The sequence below is a fragment of the Nelumbo nucifera genome, chromosome 5 (assembly GCF_055504915.1).
Source record: "Nelumbo nucifera cultivar China Antique chromosome 5, China Antique-T2T, whole genome shotgun sequence".
NCBI classification, from domain to species: Eukaryota; Viridiplantae; Streptophyta; class Magnoliopsida; order Proteales; family Nelumbonaceae; genus Nelumbo; species Nelumbo nucifera.
The window spans coordinates 26,954,661-26,978,940 of record NC_142653.1 but is presented as its reverse complement, the minus strand read 5'-3'; the positions used below and the strand labels follow the sequence as shown (position 1 = coordinate 26,978,940).

General features: G+C 42.1%; 1 protein-coding gene and 1 pseudogene across 1 annotated transcript in view; both read right to left on the bottom strand.

Moving 5' to 3' along the window:
* Positions 1-21,070, bottom strand: part of LOC104607537 (protein DETOXIFICATION 46, chloroplastic) — a 28,575-nt gene extending 7,505 nt beyond the window's left edge. The window contains exons 1-5 of the mRNA XM_010273199.3: positions 20,269-21,070; positions 20,054-20,148; positions 10,080-10,188; positions 9,862-9,917; positions 9,569-9,624 (exon numbers count right to left, since the gene is read on the bottom strand). Coding sequence (XP_010271501.1) covers positions 9,569-9,624; positions 9,862-9,917; positions 10,080-10,188; positions 20,054-20,148; positions 20,269-20,743 — 791 coding nt within the window. The 5' untranslated portion in view covers positions 20,744-21,070. The remainder of the gene's footprint in view (positions 1-9,568; positions 9,625-9,861; positions 9,918-10,079; positions 10,189-20,053; positions 20,149-20,268) is intronic.
* Positions 8,055-8,746, bottom strand: LOC104607536 (SUMO-conjugating enzyme SCE1 pseudogene; annotated as a pseudogene).
* Positions 21,071-24,280: the final 3,210 nt, after the last annotated feature.

Genomic DNA, 24,280 nt, shown 5'->3' with positions numbered 1-24,280 from the left:
AGACACCCTCATTACTATGAACAAAATGACTAATTCTTTGCCAAATTGTGGTTATGTTACCAGATCCAATAATCTCATTACTATGAAAAACCAACTCTCCCATGAATATAAGACTTGCAGGAGAGAGACCTAGCCTAGGTCTGTATTTGGTTAAAATTTTGCTCAGAAGAATCAGTATTTGAAGAATAAGTTTTGACCAAAATATGATTCTTTTTTTAGCTCCAGAGAATCACATCTTAGAATGATTTTTGAGCCAAAAGGACAATTAGTTCCAATGATTTTTGATGAGGGCAGATTTGGCCCTCCAGTGAAATTGCGACACGTGGCACCTCGTGACTAGGCAAGCACCTAGGCAACAACTTACCAAGTTGGTCTCCCCCCCGGGCACCGATCTGGCTGGCCTGGCGCGACCTGCACGCGGCCTGGCGCGCGATCTGGCGCGACCTGCGTGCGGCCTGCGCGACCTGGCCGGATCAGCCTGCCATAGGCGCCAACCTGGCAACCTGGCCCGGACACAGGCGCCGGCATGGACACCGACCCGCCGACTGACACAGGCGCCGACCTGGCAACCTGGCCCGGACACCGACCCGCCGACAGACAGGCGCCGGCCTGGCAACCTGGCCCGGACACCGACCCGCCGATTGACAGGCGCCAACCTGACAACCTGGCCCAGGCGCCGACCTAGCCGCCTGGCACAAGCGCCAGCCTGACAACCTCGAGGAGTTCATCACTGTACCCCGGTTCTGACGGGATATGACGTCTTACCATTTGAAGGCTTTTCACCCACCTAACCCGCGAGGGCACCACTATATAAGGACTCCGACCCCCAAAGCCAGAGGGGAAAAAGAAGGATGGTAACCCCCGCTCTCTAGCTCTCTCATTTCTCTCCAAGCCCTCTGTAATCAGAATGCTAACTTAGGCATCGGAGAGTCCCCGCCGGGAAAATACCCCCGGGTCCTCTGATTCAGTTCTCGCAGGTCCCTCAGCTCCTGCCGTCTACAAAGGAGAGAAAATCACCTCACGCGGAGGGTAGTCGGGTTGCGTTGCACCAGGGAGCTCCACCATCCTCTGAGTTGCAGACCGCCTAGGAGCAAGTCAAGTGACGAGTTCGCCATCAGGCAGTTCACCACCAGGGAGTTCGCCACCAGGTAGCTCACCACCAGGCAGTTCGCCACCAGGGAGCACTACCAGGCAGTTCGCCACCAGGTAGTTCGCCACCAAGCAATTCGCCACCAGGCAGTTCGCCACCAGGCAGCTCGCCACCAGGCAGCTCGCCACCAGGCAGTTCGCCACCAGGTAGTTCGCCACCAGGCAGTTCGCCACCAGACCGCCATCAAGCAGTTCGTCACCAAGTAGTTCTCCCGCAGGGAGTTCGCCACCAAGTAGCTCATCACCAAGGCACGTCACCACTGGGTCAAACAACGAGGTACTTAGCCAAAAAATTTATACATCACAAAAAATGGTACGTGACCAAAAACGGTTACATCAATTGGCGCCGTCTGTGGGAAACGCTACGAAAAGCCAAGTTCTCATCCTACAAAAGCTAAGTTCTCATCTTACCAAAGCTAAGTCCTCAATTTTTTTGAAGCTATCACTTTATAGTTTACATTTTTTATGAACTCAAAAACTATGCAGGGGGCTAACAGACTAAGTAGCTCTACCAACCTTACTTTCAATTCAAATAATGCCTCATCAGTCCTCTCCGCAAGGTCCCCCCTACAAAGATGAGCTCTTTGTGGCTTCCGCGGGAGTTGACGGCCAACAGACTACATAGGCGCCCTTACCAGTCGAGCCTTCCAAGGTTCCCGTGTGAGCTGGCAACCTAAAGTTAGTAGTGCTGCCCCCGAAGGTCGAGCTCCTAGTAGCTTCTTGTAGGAGTGGGTGACCGGCCTTACGAAGCTGATGCAGCTCAATCATAGCTCGACACCTCACAGGCAAAGCCTACGGGCCACATTACTGCTTAAGACCCGGTCGCCTCTCCGGCATGGGCAAAAGTCAAAAAAGTAGACTACGAGTCACTCCCAAAAGCCTACGGGCCACATTACTGCTTAAGACCCGGTCGCCTCTTCGGCACGGGCAAAAGTCAAAAAAGAGTAGACTACGAGTCACTCCCAAAGCCTACGGGCCACATTACTGCTTAAGGCTCGGTCACCTCTCCGGCACGAGCAAAAGTCAAAAAAGAGTAGACTACGAGTCACTCCCAAAGCCTGCGGGCCACACTATTGCTAAATATCCAGTCACTTTCTCAGAAGGAACAAAATCAGCAAAAGTGAACTATAAGTTGCCCCAAAGCCTAAGGGCTACATTACTGAACTGGCGGAGACCCCCTCGTCTTACTGGCAGCTCGCCACATTCAGGCAGCTCCCAAAGCCTAAGGAATTGGATCAAAACTTACTAGCTCGTCGACTTACGGGCCAAAAGAAATCTACTCCCTTCGCTAAGTTACTCTCAGCTCGGGAGTGGGGGGCAATTGATGAGGGCAGATTTGGCCCTCCAGTGAAATTGCAACACGTGGCACCTCGTGACAACTAGGCAAGCACCCAGGCAACAACTTACCAAGTTGGTCTCCCCCCCGGGCACCAGTCTGGCTGGCCTGGCGCAACCTGCACGCGGCCCACGGGCGGCCTGCACGCGGCCTCGCGCGGCCTGCGCGACCTGGCGCGGCCTGTGCGACCTGGCGCGGCCTGGCGTGACCTGCGCGCGAACACCGACCCGCCGACCTGGCAACCTGGCCCGGACACAGGCGCCGACCTGGCAATCTGGCCCAGGCACAGGCGCCGACCTGAAAACCTGACCCGGACCCAAGCGCCAACCTGACAACCTGACCCGGACAAAGGCGCCGGCCTGGCAACCTGGCCCGGACACCGACCCGCCGACTGACACAGGCGTCGACCTGGCAACCTGGCCCGGACACCGACCCGCCGACTGACAGGCGCCGACTTGACAACCTGGCCCAGGCGCCGACCTGGCCGCCTGGCACAAGCGCCAGCCTGACAACCTCGAGGAGTTCATCACCGTACCCCGGTTTTGACGGGATATGACGTCTTACCATTTGAAGGCTTTTCACCCACCTAACCCGCGAGGGCACCACTATATAAGGACTCCGACCCCCAAAGCCAGAGGGGAAAAAGAAGGATGGTAACCCCCGCTCTCTAGCTCTCTCATTTCTCTCCAAGCCCTCTGTAATCAGAATGCTAACTTAGGCATCGGAGAGTCCCCGCCGGGAAAATACCCCCAGGTCCTCTGATTCAGTTCTCGCAAGTCCCTCAGCTCCCGCCGTCTACAAAGGAGAGAAAATCACCTCACGCGGAGGGTAGTCGGGTTGCGCTGCACCAGGGAGCTCCACCATCCTCTGAGTTGCAGACCGCCTAGGAGCAAGTCAAGTGACGAGTTCGCCATCAGGCAGTTCGCCACCAGGGAGTTCGCCATCGGGCAATTCGCCATCAGGCAGTTCGCCACCAGGGAGCACTACCAGGCAGTTCACCACCAGGTAGTTTGCCACCAGGCAGTTCGCCACCAGGCAGTTCACCACCAGGCAGCTCGCCACCGGGCAGCTCGCCACCGGGCAGCTCGCCATCGAGCAGCTCGCCACCGGGCAGCTCGCCATCAGGCAGTTCGCCACCAGGGAGCACTACCAGGCAGTTCGCCACCAGACCGCCATCAAGCAGTTCGTCACCAAGTAGTTCTCCCGCAGGGAGTTCGCCACCAAGTAGCTCATCACCAAGGCACGTCACCACCGGGTCAAACAACGAGGTACTTAGCCAAAAAATTTATACATCACAAAAAATGGTACGTGACCAAAAAAATCATTAGAATTAATTATCTGGAAGCATGCCAAATGCATCTTAGGAGAATCAGCAACTGGAGGAACTATTGGAAATCAACACCAAATAGCTTCTTGATAGAACTGGCACCGTCAAGAATTTTCCATTTGTAAGTACATGTAGCTCGTCATCACCGGAACTGCAATGGAAGCCTTAAACGAAGACTACATAAAAAAATCCCATCCGGAAAGGATTGAGCAATTAAATTAAACAAAGCAATGAGAAACGCTTGAAGCATCAAATTAATTGAGACACCTCTATAATAGCACGATGATGCTTTGTCGAAGTAATATAAACCACCTACACATGCGATGAGCATGAAATCCCTTCTGGGACCTGCGATGAGCACAATTTGCTATCTGAGACCAACGATGGGTACAAAATGATATCGCAACTCTGTGATGAACTTAGTACACTACCAACGTCCTGCAATGAGACATGTGGCTGTGAGTGAACCCATGAATAGGGGTGAGCCAAAAAAAACCGAAAAACCGAACCGCAGTTAATCAATCCACTAGTTAACCAATTAACCGGTTAACCGATTGCATCGGTTTGGATATTTAAAATACCGATCAGGTCGGTTCAGTTGGAAAAAATATCCCACGGTTCGGTTAACCGAACTGTGAGCACCCCTACCCATGAAGGGGTGTAGCCAACATGTGCTATGTGAGAATCCTTAGGGAAAGGAAACTCTATCCCTAGAGAGTCTCGCTAGACACGTGACAAAACCTTAGTGGAGTTCGCTTGATGGTTGACGTGAGGATAAAGATCCCCTTCCCTAATAAGGAAAGGCCTCTTTTGAGATCTTCTCCTAATAGCCTTAGTATCTCGTCTATAAAAGGAGAGCAACTCCCCCCCCCCCCACGTCGGACACGACCATATAACGCTAGCCCTAGGATTCTTAGGGGATCTCACCCTCTTCTCCCTCCTCTCCTCTCTTCCCCTCTCTTCCTTGTCATTCTCTTTAGAGGCTTGACCAGCCACCTATTGAAGTCGATGGTGATTACACCATTAAAACCAAACAAAACAAAGGCAAAGGCAAAGGCAAATTTTTATTTCAATTCTTATTCTCTTTTAAAGCAATAACATAGACTAAATATACATTGATTTCCCCGTTCTATAGTTGGAATGACTTCAAAACTGACTAGAACTCCTAAAAAGCCTTCTACAAAACTTTGACTATTTGACCATGGTTTCAAATGTCGCTAATGTCGCCCGACATATGTCGATGTCGAGGCTCACTAACATGAAAGTGGATGGTAATATAAAAATTACATTATGTCGGCCAACATTTCCCATATTTCGGAAATGTCGACCAAATCGGTCCAAATAACCAAAAAAAATACAGTTTTTCCTATTATGTCGATATGTCGACAGGATGTCAACTAATGTACATTAAAAATATAATATATTAGTATATTATATTAATATAATACAGTATATTAATATAGATTATTCCATTAATAATTTCTATTTAATATTTCAAATAAAATATTTATAAAAAGAATTAACAAAATATAAAAACAAAAGAATAAATTAATTACTTTATAATATAAAACATAAAATATTTTTCAAGTAATAAAATATTAACTAGTTAGTATTTTTTAAAATATTTATTAAAATCAGAAAATGTTTATTAAATTTTATAATAAACCATATTCTACATTTAGTATAAAAAATCAGAATAAATTTAATAAATTTTATGCTAAATCATAATTTGTTATAAATTTAGTATTAAAAATCATAATAAATTCATTAAATTTTATAAGAAATCAGAATTTATCATAACCTTAATACTACAAAAAGGAGAATCAGTTTATTAAATTTATAATAAAATATAATGTATTATAACTTTAATATTTAAAAAATCAGAATAAAAGTATTTCTATTTACTAGTGTGAAATAAATATATTAGAATTTATAATAAATCAGAATTAAAAATAAGAAAAGAAAATATCAGATAACCTTGTAATAACATCAAAATGCATAATAAATCAGTAAATCGTCATTTACTAATTTGTTATTGATCTTAGTTTCTTAGCTTTATATAATGGTTGGGAAAAAGATAATAGTCTAGAAATATGTATTAATGCTTCTTTTATCATTTTACAAAATCTCTTTGCATATTTCCACATATTTCATAATATTTCCACAATGTCTCTAATTTTTACAATATTTCCCCTCGACATTTCCGACATTTCCGACATATGTCCTATATTTTGGTAAGCGACATTTCCAAAGCAACTTGTTGAACCAAAACCTATAACACTAAATCTTAAAACTATTAGCACCCTAACTCAAAGCCACAAAAAAAAAAAGAAAAAAAAAACTAATTACAGATTCATCATCTGTCCACATGTTGATCATAACTTGCTCAATTCATGTCCAAGTTGCATGATCTTGGACTTGTTGGAGAGATAATTGGATGAACTTTCAAACGATACCAAAATCAGGGCAATTGATCACATTATAACACCCAAAATACTGGATGCATGTAGATTTACATGGGATGCTTTCTCTCTAATTTCTATTTCAAGTCCAAGCAATTCATCTTTAACTTTTAATGTGAGATCCTTTGGAACCTACATCAATTAGACTAAATTTGTTTTAGGATTGGGATCAAGTGTGTACCCCCCAAAACCCAATCAATGAATTATTTTTTTTATGAGAGTTTTGGGTGATGAATTGTAATTTCTTAACAAAATTTTATGGTAATCACCCACTGGAAGTAAATTTAGGGTTTAAATTATAATATAATATTCAATTATCTTCTTTAATAATAATACCATGAAAGACATAAAGGAAAAAGAACGCAATATGTTATTATATTAAAAAGTTACAGTATTGTACTTTGCTTTTACTATTACATTATGGCATGGGGAATTTAAATTTTTCTGGAGTAAGATGGAAAGGGGTGTGAAATGTGCTAATGCTGCCTATGTAAGTCATGACTTCCATCTTTTCTACATCCATGTCACTTGCAAACCAATGAACAACAACCTCTGTAACATAGCTTTGCTATAAGCCATTCCCTACAATAAGATTCCAAGCTTGCTATCTTATCTCCAAATATGCACAATGACATAAAGTGTGGTTAACATTTGAGAGATACCGAGAAAATATAACATACTACTAGATTTTCCATTAACTTTTTGAGAAGATATCTAAAAGAAAACATTTTGATGAAACAACTTCAATTGATGCAAGATCACTCCCTTCTTTGTTCACATTTTATTTTTTAGAGGATTGCTGATCTTCTAGTTCACCTGGCCTGCACCCCAAGCTCCTGAGATAAAGACATAATTTCCCTTACGTGTGCTGCCTGAAAGACCAAGTACCCAGGCTTCCTGTTTGCAACCAGCCGATCACCAGCTGTTGCAGTCCCCATTGTGTAGCTAATCTAAGGCCTTGGAGTAAAGCTGGCACTTCTGCCCTTAGAGAATCTCCTACCCTTAGAGAATCTCCTACCCCAATTGGGCCCAAAAAGAGGGCCACCTCTCTTCCTTCCTCATCTCTAAAAACACCCCCAATTCTGGAAGGACCTGGGTTCCCTACAGAGCTCCCATCAAAGTTCAATTTCACCCTACAATGTAAAGGAGGGGGGCAAGATTCATGCATAGAGGGAGAAGAAAATGAAGAAACAGCTACTGTACTCCAACCTCTAATCAAGTCGTCTGAAGAGAAGTCCTTGAAGAGATCTAGAGATTTCAGCCAGTGAATGACCTTGATGGTAATGCCTTCTATAAATTCTTTTGTTTTTTTCTCTCCCTTGGAAAATCCTGTTATTTCTTTCTTCCCAAACTGACCAGAGGATTGCTGCTCTTGTTATTCTCCATATCACCATACCCCTCTTCTAGTCCATTGAAATATTGCCTTCAATAAGCAGCTTACTATTATTCAGGAACCTCCTTTTTTTAGGCCACAAACCATAATAACACTATTTCACAGCCAGACCACATACATCAGATCCATCAGGTGAAAGGAGAGTTAACAAACCATAATAACCATTGCAAGGACAATGAGAACTCTCTACTAAAATGAATAGCAATCAAGCATCCTTTTTCCCATTTATTCTGTTAAGTTTATCTATTGTCAATAAAGTTTGTCCACTATCATAAGCATTTCACATACCCCAAAAAAAACACATATCATGCAGTCTTTAAACACATAAGAAAGACCAACAAATGTACCAATTATCTTTACCAGCATAGGTCAGCAGCAACATTAGACAAGAGGTGGACATTGCTTCGCCTGCTGTCAGACCCTTCTCTTAATACTCAGCTGGTTCCTGAATGAAAAGTTTATATCCATCTTAGACAAGAGGTGGATATTGCTTCGCCTGCTGTCAGACCCTTCTCTTAATACTCAGCTGGTTCCTGAATGAAAAGTTGATATCCATCTGTTTGTGCAGGATCTGCGGGATTTGGCTGGTCCAGCAAATCCTGTATGCCCACAAGAATTTGCTTCACTGTGATAGCCGATCTCCACCCACTGTCTTCATTGAGAATTGATAGACACAGTTCCTGAGGGGTAGACATTGGGGTGAAAGAAGCCTTGAGGGAACTTGCACTTCGGTGGTTTACTAGGGTAGTCTTCACTGAGATGGAGTGTAATCAGGAAGTAGCCACCCTCCCAGCCAGTCCCAGGCTTACCAGGGATTGTACAGTGCCACACCATCAAATTAACAGAACCATCTGGCTTAGCAACGAAACCATGAGGATGATTCTTATGCCAGGCTTTTTGCTCCTCGGTGAGACATCCACGAGCTATACCTCCCGACATGTTGTTTTCTTGTCACTCTTGCAGTCTCGCTCGCTATTCAGGAACCTCCTTCCTCAATGACATCCGTAAGGCTGTGTTTGGTTTGAAAGAAAAGGTAGGGAAACCTGTACAAACAAACCTTGTACAGGTTTCCCTGCCTTTTCTTTCAAACCAAATATAGCCTAAAGTTTAGTGGCTTTGCCCAACTTAAGCCTCTTATGGACAGAAAACAGCTCTGCCCTTAGTGAGTCTCCTTGGTATATGGGTCCTATATACAAAGCCAAGATTGTACCATTACAATCTCTAAAGATCCCACCAAGGCCTGAATTCCCTAGATTTCCCAAACTGCTTCCATCAAAATTCAGTTTTATTTTGTGATAGGGGGTGGAGTTATCCAGAAGGCATAGTAAGCCATCCTTCTTGTTGAGGAATCTGCCATGTGAGACCATCCTCTTATATTATTCACTAAATTCTCCATTGCAGCCTCTTTATTGTGGAATTCTTCCTTGAATATCCACTCATACCTCATTTCCCATACTGTCCATAATACTGCCACCCTAGCATGTATCTTCCCTCTTCATTCTGTAGGCTTCAAAAATGAGTCTTCAAAGACTCTTCACGCAATCAACAGGATTCAATCTATAACCACAAAAGTTAAAGATATACTCCCAAATGCTAGAAGTGTAAGGGCAAGAGATTAGAAAATGAGAGGTACTCTCACTACTTGATTCACATAAGAGACAAATGCAAGGCAAGAGACAACTGCTAGGCCTCTTTTTTTATATGAGTTGCTAGGGCTTCTTTTTTACAAAACTCCACAATTATTAATCTTCAAGTAAATCGCCTCCCAACAAAATGTTTTGATTTTAGGTGGAATAGGGACCTAGATTCATGCATTCATACCAAAACAAAATGATGTGGGGAGATACCAACATGGAAAATAGTTACCACATGATAATAAGAAAATAACCTGACATCCATACCTTGCACTTTGAGCAACCCATCCAACAAGAAGTGCAGGCCATGCTAAACCTCGAATCTACCAAAAGAATAAGAGCCGTTAATCAAGAAATGACTGGATTAGTTGAGAACAAAAAAAAAAAAACGTAGATGGTAGAAGCCTAGCTGACTATTTAAGCTTGATTGTTCTTTTAAGTTGGTTTGTTTTCTCTTTGTTAACATGGCTTATCAAAAGGAAAAAAAAATGTAATTAGCACATGAAAAGAAAGAAACATTGTCTGCATTATTGAAAGAGTTAACATGATAGTAAATAAACCTGAACATATGTGTTTGCAGCAGGTACTATGTGCAAATTCTTTGGACCAGTAAAAGCTGAACCAACAACAGAGAAACATATACATTAATCATGAAACAAGATTCTCTTTGTATCCTTTCCTCTATCTGGCTTAGTTTTATGGGGGAAAAAGAAGTTCAGATAACTTAAATCCAGTGTTCCATCATGAAGACATAATCAAAAAGCCCACATCTTCTTACTAGTTAATAACCATGAACCAAAGAACTTTGTAAAGAAAAGCATTCCCATGCCACAAGTGAAACCAACAAAGAGTAAGATAGATATTCGATGTTGTACTTCATTTTTGTCCTGCAAAAAAAAATATATATTCATATAGTCAAGCAAAACAATATTACATGCAAAATTTTTAACCAACAAAGGACTAAAGGATCATACTAGCACGTAACTTATAATTTTCAATAAATATAGTGAAAAAATTCAGGGAATAACATTTTTTTAGTGTTTTAAAAGTAAGAAAATCTAAATTCTGAAGGAAAAAAACGTTTTCTAATGTGAACAGGTATCGGAGTGAGCAGAGCAAATTGATTATTTTCACTTCATGAATCAAGTATTTATAAATACTTGCTAACTGTCTCAACAGACTGAACAAGTGGCAAGATAAGTGGGCCAACTGGACAATCAGTCCAAGAATTCTAGAATGCTTGATTAGTTCAAGAATTCTAGAACGCTTTGTTATACACCAATACCCCCCCCCCCCCTTCAAGTTGGAGCATAGAGAACTGAGATGCCCAACTTGGAGAGAAGATGGTGAAATTTGTCTGAACTCAAGGCCTTAGTGAGAAGATCTGCTGGCTGACAGTTGTTGGAGAGGTGAAATGTCTGGAGTGAACCATTTTGAATATGCTCCCTAATGAAGTGGCAATCAATGTCAATATGTTTGGTGTGCTCATGAAACACCAGGTTGGCAGCAATGTGCAAGGCAGCTTTACCATCACAATGTAGTTGAGTGGAGACGAGAGAATGATGGTCAAATCAGTCAAGAGACGTTGAAGCCGCACAAGTTCTGTTGTAGTGCTAGCCATGGCACGATACTCAGCTTCTGCAGAGGAGTGGGATACGGTTGGTTGGTTGTTTCTTTGTCTTCCAAGATAGTGGGGAAGAGCCCAACATTGTGAGATAGCCAGTGGTGGATCAGCAAGTGATGGGACAACTGGCCCAATCTGAATCACTGAATCCTCATAGAATGAGGTCACTATTGGAAGGGAGAAAATTTCCATGGAGAGGTGTGCCTTTGAGGTACCGTACTACCCGCAGAGCTGCATCAAAATGTTCTTTGTGTGGTTGTGGTACATGCTGGCTGAGGATGTTGACGGCAAAGGATATATTAGGCCGAGTAACTATGAGATAAACTAAATGGCCCACTAACCGTCTGTACTGAGTTGAGTCATCAAGCAATGGGCTGCTGGGATCATTGAAATGCTGATGGGGCCTCCATTGGTGTAGGTGATGATGCCTTGCAGCCCTGTGTTGGATTGAAGTCTTTGTATGTATGAGTATTCGGCTGATAAGAGTTCTTATTAGCCTATACTTAAGTTTAAGTTGTCCTGTACTGGGCCTTTGTTAATGGGCCTAATGTTTAATGTTTTAAGTTGTCTGGGTGTCCCATCACTAATCAGGGGCATTCTAGTAACTTCCTGTATCATTGTACTACACCATAATATAAATAATAGTACTGTCGACTGAGCAGGTGAGTTCGACATTCCTGCATCTCTTCTTCTTCTTCTTCTCTTTTCTGTTACTTCGGCTACAGTAATTTAGCTTTCATGGTATCAGAGCATTAGCTTCTTCCTGGTTTCAGCCGGCACACACTCTCTTCTCTTGTTGTCTTTTCATCTTCTCTCTTCCTTTTCTGGGTTGCTGTAGTGAAGACCTAGGGGTGTAAGAGAGTAAAGCAAGTTCGAACCTAGGGTTTCTCTTGGTTGTAGGACTCAAGGGAAGTAAGACCCAGAAGTAGATGTCCTACTAGGTTATTTCCAGCAAATAGTAGCTATTTGGCTACTAAGAGAGGTCTGTGTAGGACAGACCTAGTTGAGGACTGATTTCAGCAGTCCTAGCACTAGCCAAAAGGGGCTTAGCTACTTCTACAGTTACAGCTTCGGTGCTCCAGCAAGACTCGCACAGACTTAGCTTCTTCTACAGAGCCACTGTTCACTTGCTACTGTTGCAGCCTCGAACTGTTCACTCACTACTGTACCCGAACTGTTGCAGTTTTTTGGTTCAGCCCAAGTGAAGTCTATCTAGTGTTCTACCAGCACTGTGAACACTTCTACCATCATAGCAATGTGGCAAACAGCTCCAAGTTCAGGGTGGTTATCAGTCCGAAACCCCTCACCACTGCTATGAGATTACCTAGGGAGCTGCCAGCTCCAGATTGTTCAGCACTGTGAACCCTAGTTGAGGACTGATGTCAGCAGTCCTAGTATTGGCCGCAAGGAAGGGCACTCTCTTTACAGTTGCAGTACTCAAAGTTCAAGTGGAGTCTGCATAGCACAATAGTTGAGAACCCTTAGCTTTAGGTCGGTTACCAGCCCAGAACTCCTTGCTTGCTGTTGTAACTGAACTGTTTCAGAACTGTGACAGTCTCGGCAAGTCTGAAACTGTGTCGAGTGCTGTCAGAACCTGCTGTGATCATTTCAGCTAATCAGATCTGCTCCAGAACTGGTTCAGAACCTTCAGAACTGCTTCGGCTAGTCTTAATCAGTGTCACCTACACAGTGGCTGCAGTCAAGATGTCTTCAATACCCAGAGATGTTTCTTCTAGAGATAACAGGCCTGCGGCAAGTGGGAATTTTGTCGCCAGCAACAATGATGACAACTCACAAAATACACCAACAGTGTCTTCTTCTCCTATGGGACAGGTTGTTGATTCCTCTGGAACTGGTACATTGGGCTTCACTGCTAGTGAGGTTGAGATCCTTAGTAGGGCATTAGCCCGTCTAAGAAATAATTCTTTTGCTTCTACATCTCTTGCTAGATCAGGTACAGCCTCTGCCTTCAGTGCCACTGGCCCTATTGACTCTACTTCTTGGGTTATTGATTCCGGTGCTACTGACCATATGACACATATGTCTTCCCTATTCTCTTCATATCATTTGTTGTCTGGTCAGGATAAGATGAGAGTTGCTGACGGGTCTTTCTCCACTATCTCTGGAAAGGGAATTGTTGACCTAAGCAAGGACCTCTCTCTTAAATCAGTTTTACATGTTCCCAGTCTTACCTCAAATCTCGTCTGTTTCAAAACTTACCAAAAATTTGAACTGTAGTATAACCTTTTTTCCTACTCATTGTGTCTTCCAGGACAGATTGACAAGGAGAACGATTGGGTGCGGTCATGAGTGTGGAGGCCTCTACTACCTTGATGCAGACATCGGCTCAGCCTTACAAGCATCTGCTGCTAGTAATCCGGAAAGTGTGGAGTCAATAGCTAAGCTGCATCTTTGGCATGCTAGGCTAGGTCATGTGTCTTTCTCCTCATTAGAGTCTAACCTGTGAAGTATGTCAAATGTCAAAACAATGTAGAGCTGTGTATCCAATTTCCAGCAATGAAATTTGTGCTCCTTTTGATTTGGTTCATTCTGATGTCTGGGGCCCTTCACCCATTGTTTCCTTTGATGGCTTCCGGTACTTTATCAGTTTTATTGACCACTACTCTCGTTGTACATGGATCTACCTGTTAAAAGGACGGGATGAAGTACCACGGATAACCATGGCATTTTGCAAGATGATTGAAACACAATTTAATAAGAAGATTAAGCAATTCAGGTCAGACAATGCTGCTGAATACTTTGAAAAATCCTTGAACTTATTCCTGGAAGATGCTGGCATACTACATCAGTCATCCTGTGCTTATACTCCTCAGCAGAATGGAGTTGTTGAGCGCAAGAATAGACATCTATTGGAGACAGCTCGAGCCTTACTATTCCAACACAAAGTCCCCAAGCAATACTGGTCTCAAGCTGTACTTTCTGCATCATATCTGATAAACCGGATGCCATCTAAGGTGTTGGGTATGAAAACCCCTTTCTCTGTTTTGTGTCCCACTCTTCCAGACTTTCCCCTTCCTCCTCGGGTATATGTTTCATACATGTGAAGGATCCAAAGAAGACTAAGCTAGATCCTAAGGCTACAAAGGGAATATTCTTGGGGTACTCTCCTACACAAAAGGGTTACAAGTGTTATGACCCTTTCTCCAAGAGAAAGTATGTCACCAGAGATGTGGTGTTCTTTGAGTCTCAACCCTATTTTCAGTCTTCTCAGAATCCTCTTCAGGGGGAGACTAGTGGGATGGAAGAGGATTCTCATTCTCCCTCCTTTTTTGTTCCCCTATCTGCCTCGGGTCTTCCATCCTCTCCTCCTACTCCTTGTTGTGACATTCTGGGTCAACCCATTGAGGCTCCCACTGTGCCGATTACCTCTCCTGATGCTGCAGATGTTCTTGAAGGCTCCAGTAGGCAACAAAAAGAGATACTTACATACAACAGAAGAAAAAGGGGTCCTCAACCTCATGACAGCAACCAGTTGGACTCGGATCAATCTGTCTCTACAATCCAAGGTAATTTCAACTCTCATACTTCTGATTTGGATCTTCCTATTGCTCTCCCTAAGCCTATCCGCTCTTGCACCACCCGGCACCCCATTGCTGATTTTGTTTCTTACTCACATTTATCTCCTGCCTATCACTCCTTTGTGTCTGCTCTTTCCTCTGTGCGTGTTCCTTCTAGGTACTCAGAGGCCGTGTCTGATCCAAGGTGGAAAGAAGCTATGAATGAAGAGATGAAAGCCCTAATGAAAGCAAGAACTTGGGAATTAGTGGATCTACCAGAGGGGAAGACCACTGTTGGGTGCAAGTGGGTGTTTACTGTAAAGCACAGGGAGGACGGGTCCATTGAAAGGTACAAGGCCAGACTTGTGGCAAAGGGGTTTACTCAGAAAGAAGGGATTGACTACAAAGAAACCTTTGCCCCAGTAGCAAAGCTCAACACAATTCGGGTTCTATTGTCACTAGCAGCAAATTTTTCATGGGAACTTCATCAGCTGGATGTGAAGAATGCCTTCTTAAATGGTGACCTTCATGAAGAGGTATTTATGGAACCTCCACCAGGCTATGACTTTAGTAGAAAGGTGTGCAAACTGAGGAAAGCATTATATGGGTTGAAGCAATCTCCCCGTGCATGGTTTGAGAGGCTCTGTGGGGCCATGAAGAAAGTGGGGTACACTCAGAGTGGTGCAGACCATACCTTGTTCATAAGGAGACAGGATAGCAAACTTACTGCACTCATTGTTTATGTGGATGATATGGTAATTACCGGGAATGACTTGGAAGAGATAAAAAGACTAAAGGAGTTTCTAGCTTCTAAATTTGAGATCAAAGACTTGGGTCATTTGAGATATTTTCTTGGGATTGAAGTTGCCAGGTCAAGAGAGGGAATCTACATATGTCAGCGGAAGTATGTTCTTGACCTCCTAGAGGAAACAGGCATGATGGGGTGCAGGCCAGCAGATACTCCAATGGAACAGAACCATGGCCTGCAGGAATCAGTAGGGGAGGACTACTATGATAAAGAGAGATACCAAAAATTGGTAGGGAAGCTGATATACTTATGCCTCACTCGGCCAGATATTGCTTATGCTGTGCATGTTGTCAGTCAATTCATGCACTCTCCAAAGATTCCTCATATGAAAGCAGTTGAAAGGATTCTCAGGTACTTGAAGACTTGCCCAGGGAAGGGAATTCTCTTCAGGAAAAACAATAGAATTGAAATTGAAGCCTACACTGATGCAGATTGGGCTGGGTCTGTTGGAGACAGAAAGTCAACCTCGGGTTACTGTACATTTGTGGGAGGAAACCTGGTCACATGGCGCAGTAAGAAGCAGAATGTAGTGGCTAGATCAAGTGCAGAAGCAGAGTATCGAGCTATGGCCCATGGGGTTGTTGAACTCTTATGGCTCAGAACTCTTCTTAATGAACTTGGCATTAAGGCTGAAGGTCCTCTCAGGCTGTATTGTGACAATAAAGCTGCCATCAACATTGCCAACAATCCCGTGCAGCATGACAGGACAAAACATATTGAGATTGATCGGCACTTTGTTAGAGAAAGAATTGTCTCGGGTGAACTCTGTGTGCCTTATACTCCATCTGAGATACAAATTGCGGATGTACTGACTAAAGGGCTGGCAGCAGCAAAGTTTAGGGACATGCTTGGCAAGCTAAACATGATTGATATCCATGCTTAGCTTGAGGGGGAGTGTTGGATTGAAGTCTTTGTATGTATGAGTATTCGGCTGATAAGAGTTCTTATTAGCCTATACTTAAGTTTAAGTTGTCCTGTACTGGGCCTTTGTTAATGGGCCTAATGTTTAATGTTTTAAGTTGTCTGGGTGTCCCATCACTAATCAGGGGCATTCTAGTAACTTCTTGTATCATTGTACTACACCATAATATAAATAATAGTACTGTCGACTGAGCAGGTGAGTTCGACATTCCTGCATCTCTTCTTCTTCTTCTTCTCTTTTCTGTTACTTCGGCTACAGTAATTTAGCTTTCAGCATCCAAGTATCTGTAAGGATGTCATTGATGTACTTTTGTTGACCCAAAAATATGCCATTTGATGAGTGGGTTACTTCAAGGCCCAAGAAGTATTTGGGAGGCCCAAGATCTTTAATGCAAAATTGATCATCGATATATTTCTTCAATGGAATAATATGAGTCGAGTCGTTGCCATAGATTAGGGCAGCAACAAAAGAATTTCCAGAGGACCATGTAAAAAGAGAGTAATCAGCAGAAGATTGATAGAATTCCATGGTGAGAAGGGCCTCTGTAAATTTTTGAAACCACATGCAAGAAGCTTGCTTGAGGCCATATAGTGATTTTTACAACTTACAAACACGATGATCACCATTGGAAGCAAAACCTGGAGGAATCATCATATACACTTCCTCATGAAGCTCTCCATGCAAGAAAGCATTGCTGACATCAAATTGGTGGAGTTCCCAATTTTTTACGGCAACAACGGCAAGAAGGCAACCAATTTTGCTACTAGAGCAAAGGTATCATGGTAGTTCAATCCTTTAATTTGTGTGTAGCCTTTGGCTACTAGACGGGCTTTAAACCGTTCAATGGAGCCATCGGCTTTCCGTTTGATCTTGTACACCCATTTGGAGCCAATGGCTCTTTTACCGAGAGGGAAATCAACAATTGTCCAAGTGTAATTTCTTTCCAATGCAACGATTCATCAGCCATGACCTAACACCATCGTGGGTCTTTGCCAGCTTGGGCATATGTCATGGGTTCAAAATCAGATAAGGAGGTGGCAGCATGAGTACTAGAGGAGTGCAGGAAGGGTGGTAGGTCATAAACATAGTCATGAAGTCGAGCTGGAGTTTTAATGGTCGGACAGGTTCTTGTGTTCTCAATGTGTTGGGTATGGACAACCTCAAGTTGAATAGGAGATGGAGGTAGTATGTGTGGCTGTGTTGGGTTTGTGTCAACAATGTTATCATCAAGTATAAGTGTTGGTGGTGGTGGAAAGATAGGTGAAGGGACTGGTTCTGAGGTAGATGTGGAGGAGGGTTGGTAGGGGAATTCAAACTCATAAAAAGTGATGTCTCGGGCTGTGAATATGTAGCGAGTGTGGATGTCGTACAAACAGTATCCTTTTTGACCAAAAGGATATCCTACAAATACACAACAGACTGCTTGACTGGAAAATTTGTTAGATGGTGGGGGCCTTATCTGAGCATAACATAGACACCCAAAAACCCGTAAATGATCATATGCAAAAATGGAACCTTTGTGGGTAGCAAAAATGGTGCTGCCATTTGGCAAGTGTATAGGTTTTGGCTTGTCAAGAAGAGCAACATCATCATAAAATGAGAGTGAAGAAATCATGTGGTCTGAGGCACCACTATCAATTATCCCGGTGGGGATTGAGTTCATTGCAGTCTTAATAGAAACATTTGCTGCAATAGTCTCAGAGGAGTCTTTGTTTAAGAGGGACATCAGTTGGGCATACTGCTGGAGAGAGAGTCCAGGGATTGGAGAATTAGTGTCGTTTTCACAAGAATCTGTTGCTGCATTTGAGCTTGAACTATCTGTATTCATTGGAATTTTCTCTTGGCAACAATTTGAACGTGACTTGTCCCAGTTGGGTGGGTAACCCACCAATTCATAGCATTTGTCTTTCATGTGTCCATTACATTTGCAATGGTCACAACAATACTTTGATCATGATTTCTGGTTAGTTGTGGTGGCATTGCGCTGGTTTTGTCGTGAAGACACGTTTAGCACTGTTGCTTCAAGTGAGGTTGGACCTCGAAGGGAAGATATCGACTAATGTCGTTCTTCTTGAAGGATCAAGGCATAGACTTTGTTGATCAACGACAATGGCTCATGACTCAGGATGTTTTACCTTACTGTGTTGTAAGATTCATTAAGCCCCATCAAGAACTGATGTACTCGTTCTTCAATGAAGAATTTCATGCCACATGTGCATTCAGGTAGCTGGGTCACTGCCGCCAATTTGTCCTACAGGGTCTTTAATTTTGTGAAGTAAGCCATTGTAATTAGTTCTCCAGATCTTTCTTGAGTTGGTGGATGTGAGGTATATCACCTTGAGAAAATTGATCTTCAAGCTCCTTTGTCCTTCTATATTTCAAAGGCCGATTCAACAAAAGCTACACTGCCATATATATCTTTTGGCAGTGAATTATATATCCAAAATGCAACCATGGCGTTGCATTTTAACCAGAGATTCTCTTCTGTTGAAGCCATCACCGGTCGGGGTAATGATCCGTCGATGAAGCAGATTTTATTTTTTGCTCAGAGGGCGATTCTCATAGCTCATTGCCACCACAAGTAATTTTCTTCGTTGAGCAGGATCGAAACCAGAGCCATTACCGCTCTGATCAGGACAGACTTACAGTGGTGGTGAACACAACAGGATCTGTTACCGCTCTGATACCATGTGAACAGGTATCAAAGTGAGCAGAGCAAATTGATTATTTTCACTTCATTAATCAAGTATTTATAAATATATGCTAACTGTCTCAACAGACTGAACAAGTGGCAAGATAAGTGGGCCAACTGGACAATCGGTCCAAGAATTCTAGAATGCTCGATTAGTTCAAGAATTCTAGAATGCTTTGTTATACACTAACATCTAAGAAAATGGTGACGCAACAGTATGTTGTTTTCTCAGAAAACGGAAATGTTCTTTGTTTGGTTCCATTGCTGTCACCTAAGTGTTTTTCATCACCACATCAGCTAACTGTTGCTAGTAATGGTATGAAAATGAGAAAACACCCTTTTTGGCATTTTCTCAGACCACGCCTTCCTGGTTTCCTTCCTAGGCTTAGTTGTTTTTTCAGTGTTATTTGGGAAAACACCAACCAAACAGAGAGCGTGTCTTCAAACCATGAAACACCATCGTGGCACTGATGTGTTGCCATTTTTTAGGAAAACAGCATTGGTTCCAAACACCTCCTTTATATGTATTGCACTTCATAGTCTGCAAAAAATAAGAAGAAGAAGAAGAAGGCTTTCCATCTGCTTGCCATCATGCCATGACAAATTCATTGCCCAACTCCCCTAAGGGTTAATAAATGGAAGATTTAGAAGGCTTTCCACAAGAGGTTCAAAAGGTTGCATCTTTTGTTATAGAAAGCTCTTAGACCAACATATTAGGGAAGGGCCTTTATGTCGAGGATTGCATTCTCACGTATTATAGCTGCAACAGACAAATGACAGCTGATTTTAACGATATATTAAGAGCAGGTGTCTCTTTGTTATATATAATCCATATCATGAATCATGACCATTTGATTTACTTAATCTACACAAATAACAAACGCAAGTGAGCCTATTTTCCAACCCAGTAGCTTCTCTCCTTAGCCTTCAGGTAACAGTCTGAAGCAACAAAAACTAATTCCACATCCATAAAATTGCATTAACCCTGTAAGCAAATTCAGACGTCTAAACAAATTTAAAAAAAAAAGAAAGAAAAACTTGATGGTAAATTCCTAAGAGAACTAATTCCTTTTTTTTTTTGTGTGTGTGTGGTAGAAGAGAACTAATTCTAATTAATGGTAAGGAAAAAAAAAAGTTAAGAGCAGTTAAAACGGGACTCTAAAGTAAGAATATTAATAAAAAGCTGACCTTTTTCGCAAGAGAGGTGGCGACCATATTGGAAGTAGCAATAGAAAGGAACATGAACACATAACCCAGATAATCACAAACAACCGTGCCAGGCCCTGCCAATGAAACCCACGATTTGTCCAAACAAAGAGTAAGCAAAATGCACGCAGCACATATTAAAGAAATTGAGAACTATAAAATGCGAGCTGGCAACCCCAAAATGCTAGTGCTACTACCTAAGGCAGCAAGCTCCACAGAGCTGCCTTGGCCGATGACTGCCGTATCAATGAGACTCATCAGGGGCCCACATACCCATAGCCCGGTCGCCGGCCCTGCAAACATGGCAATCTCCTTCATTTGTCTCCAAATGCTGTCGTTAGCACCAAATTCCTCGTGCCCCCTATGAACAACTTCCATGCTTTCCTCTTCCACCGGAGTAATCGGAACGACGCTTTGGACATCATCAGTCGCCCAATTTGGTTTCTCCTTGACATCTCCCTGACCATGGCTAATGCAAGCAACTCGGAACCAACGACGGTTCGTTCTGGATGACGAAGCACTTACAAGCCGGTGAAGGAGAGGAAAAGAAGGGGGAGAACATAAAGAAGAAACAAATGGATTGAAAAGCGTAGAAGGAGAGGAGAATCGTCTATTAAGAGGACCTCGAAGGGAAGGGAAATGAGGAGGGAGAGCTAGGGTTTTCAAGTCCATTTGCGAATTATAGGGATACAGAAGAGAACAGAGTAGGCAGCATCAGCAGCGAGAGAGGGAGGAGCAAATGGGATAGATGGAAAGCAAAGAGTCGGAAGCACGAGCGAGTTTCGTCGTCGGTATGCTTTGGTGTTTCGTTAATGGTGTGTGCAGCGTGGTCGTTAACTCGTTATGGAGGCTGGAGATGAACGTGTGATGAGCAACAATTCCATGAACATGGATGTCGATGTAGGCCCCGTTTAGAAGGAGGAGAAGGAGGAGGGAGAAGCTTCCAAGGCACAACGCCACAACCTTCACCCTTCAGTCGTTTTTTGTCTTGCTCGTCCCGGTCTCCAGTCCTCGACCGTTCGTTGCTTGAGTTCTCAACATCTGCGCCCCACATACACATCTCAGCGTGCATTAGGACATGTTCCCAATAAACGGTTGGGATGTGCAATGCGGCGCAGATGTGTATTCCCGTTGCTTGCCTGATTTTGTAACTCAACTTCCGTGTTCCTCTAATTTAGGAATGTTTATGATAGGACCACGATGTATTACCCGTCCGTCGGGAGCGTTTTTTTTTTTCAGGCCCACTGGGCTCCCCAACCTAGCAAGCCCAGGAATAACGACATGAAGGCTGAATCACACAAACAGCAGAAGCACAGATGTATATATATGGCCCATGCCACGTCGTGCCGTGTTAGTCCGTGGACCTGAAGGTGGCATAGCTTACACTGTCCGATCGTTGTACCATACCAGCTTGGCCCCTGAAACCCTAAGTTCGGCATGGCTTGATATATACCTCTACATTTATACATATAAATCTATTTTTTTAGAAAAACAGATTGTATACAAATATATAAATAAAATACATAATGTGAACTAATATTATAATATTTATATATAAAATGACATATTATACAAATAATATATAACATATTAACTACCGCCGGGGAGCGGGCTTGGGGCAAGGTGGACAAATACCATCCCACCCCGTCTCTGCTTATTGAGTTTCGGGTTCCCTAAACCTGGTCAATGGTCCAAAACAACTACTCTGACCGACGCAGTGTGGGTTAGAGCCCTGGTGGGGGCCAGTCACCCTGGCAATCCTTGACGTTTCCTAAAGACTTGAATATGAGACCAAATCAGCCCCCACAAGATTGTTTCCTATAACATTCTACAGTACATTCCTGCTGTGTATTGGGAATATCTCCCGATGATAATCTCAGAAATGGTGATGTTATCACGGAGAGATGCTCTCAATACATAGCGGAAATGTGTTGTGGGATATTGTGGGGGGCAACTTCGTGGGGTGCTGATTCAAACTCTTTGAATATATCATGAGATTTTCAAATGAAATTAAAGACAATTCTGTCATTTCTGGGATTATCATCGGGAGATGTTCTCAATACACAGCGGGAATGTATTATGGAATGTTGTAGGAAGCAATCAACCTCGTAGGGTGCTGATTCGAACTCTTTGAATATATCATGAGATTTTCAAATGAAATAAAAGACAATTCTGTCATTCATTAAGGCATGAAACAGGACCACCACCTTCGAACATCACCTTGCAAATCTTACTGTCCTTAAAAATAAAATTGGTGGGAAGGTATATTTAATTTAAGCCGGTTTGACTTGTCTAAAGCAGAGGAAAAATTTGCAAGCAGGGTTGTCATGGGACCTATTATATTAGTTCTAATTCTTGCTTGTTTCAAACCGATTATTGAGCTAATAATATATAAAGGTGTTCTAATTTTCTTGTATTTTTATTATATTTATGTCAGGATATTTGATAGATAATATATAAGATAATTTGGTTAAGGGGCAGAGCTAGGATTTTTATTAGGGGAGACCAAAGTATAATAAGCATGGATAGGGAGGCCAAAAGATAGGAAACATGGGTAGGAGAGGAAAAATATATGTGGAATTTAAATAGCTATTATGGGGATTTTCAAGGCATGGGGGTGGCATGGCTCCCCTCTGCCACCCCCTAGCTCCACCCCTATATAAACAATGTATTATTTTGTCGTCTTTTGTTTAATGTTGTATTATCAAAAATGAAGTTATAAACCATTATTAACATAAATAATTATAGATATCAGTACAATCAAAAGGGTTTTGATCTGTGATTTTGTCCCAAATAATAATAATAAATGAGTCCCATAGCAGTCCCAAACTAGAGCCAACTCGTCGGCAGCCCTATTTACAAGTGCAATAACATAACTAGTTGAGGTTAAATTGATATATGGCTATCTAATACAAAAATTGTTACTATTCATTACCCAATCCACACCACACCACCATCTATATTTATTCTGAATTATGGATAGAATTGCATGGACAGAAACTATCCACACCCACAGATTGTTATGCACCACACTTGTTGATTCTATACATCTCATATATAGTTTGTGAAATACATGATTGATCATGAATAGCAAAACATAATTTAATCCAAAAATAATTTAAAATAATAATAGAAAAATAAAACACCAATGCATAATTACCAATAAATATAAAATAAATATATTTTCCATTTATGTCAATTATTAGAAGAAAAAATGTATATAATATGAATTTATGTAATTGTACAAAACCATTTTAATGAACAAAAAATTATAATAAAAATAATTAAAATTGGTTTAATGTTAAGAAAAATCATTATAATATTATCTTTAGCAATAAATAATTTAAAAATGAATTTAATTATAAATGAAAATATGTTAAAAGATTAACAAAAACGAGGGTAATTAGGCCGATGTTAACACATGTGTATTACACTGAATCCTTCCTACAAACTGTCTACACCATGGTGTAGTCTATCCACGGTAAAATGTTGTTATGAATAAATTTGAGTTATGAATTGTCCCTATCCGTACTATTTTGTGGATGGGACCAAAAAAAAAAAAACGGTCTCATCCACAATATATTCACAGTATACGCTTTTGGACTTGATAACTTCACCTATTCGATTGTAGAATTAAAATCAGGGAATAAGGTGGTATAATAAAGTTCTGCAATCAACATCAAAGATTCAAAACTTATAATGAAACACTGAAGAAGCAGAATTAAGTACAAGGAGAGTTTGGTTGGAGAAGTGAGGAGCCTCCATACGGTACTAAGAATTTTTCTATTGTGTTTGGGTAAATGATAATTGATTATCATGACCATGATCTTCAATGGTCACCATCCAATTATTTGGTGCACACATTACACTGTTATCCCACTTGGGGGTAAGGATGACAATTTTCCTTGTAAAACTGGGACCCGTCTCTCCTCAGACAAGGCAGGTTTTTCCTGATCTTAAACAAGGACGAGATGTGCATGGAAAAATAATTTTGCCCTGAATTGGGGGGCGAGAACAGGATTTACATATAAGTCCCCAAACCCGATGATAAATTAATAAAATACCATAAATTTAATATTGATTTTTAAAATATTTTCAAGTTTTTCTTAAATTCTTAAAATCCTAAAATTCTATAATTTCATTTCTAAAGTACCCCTAAACTATTATAATTCAATTTCTAAAATACCTCTAAATTTTCATAATCCTATT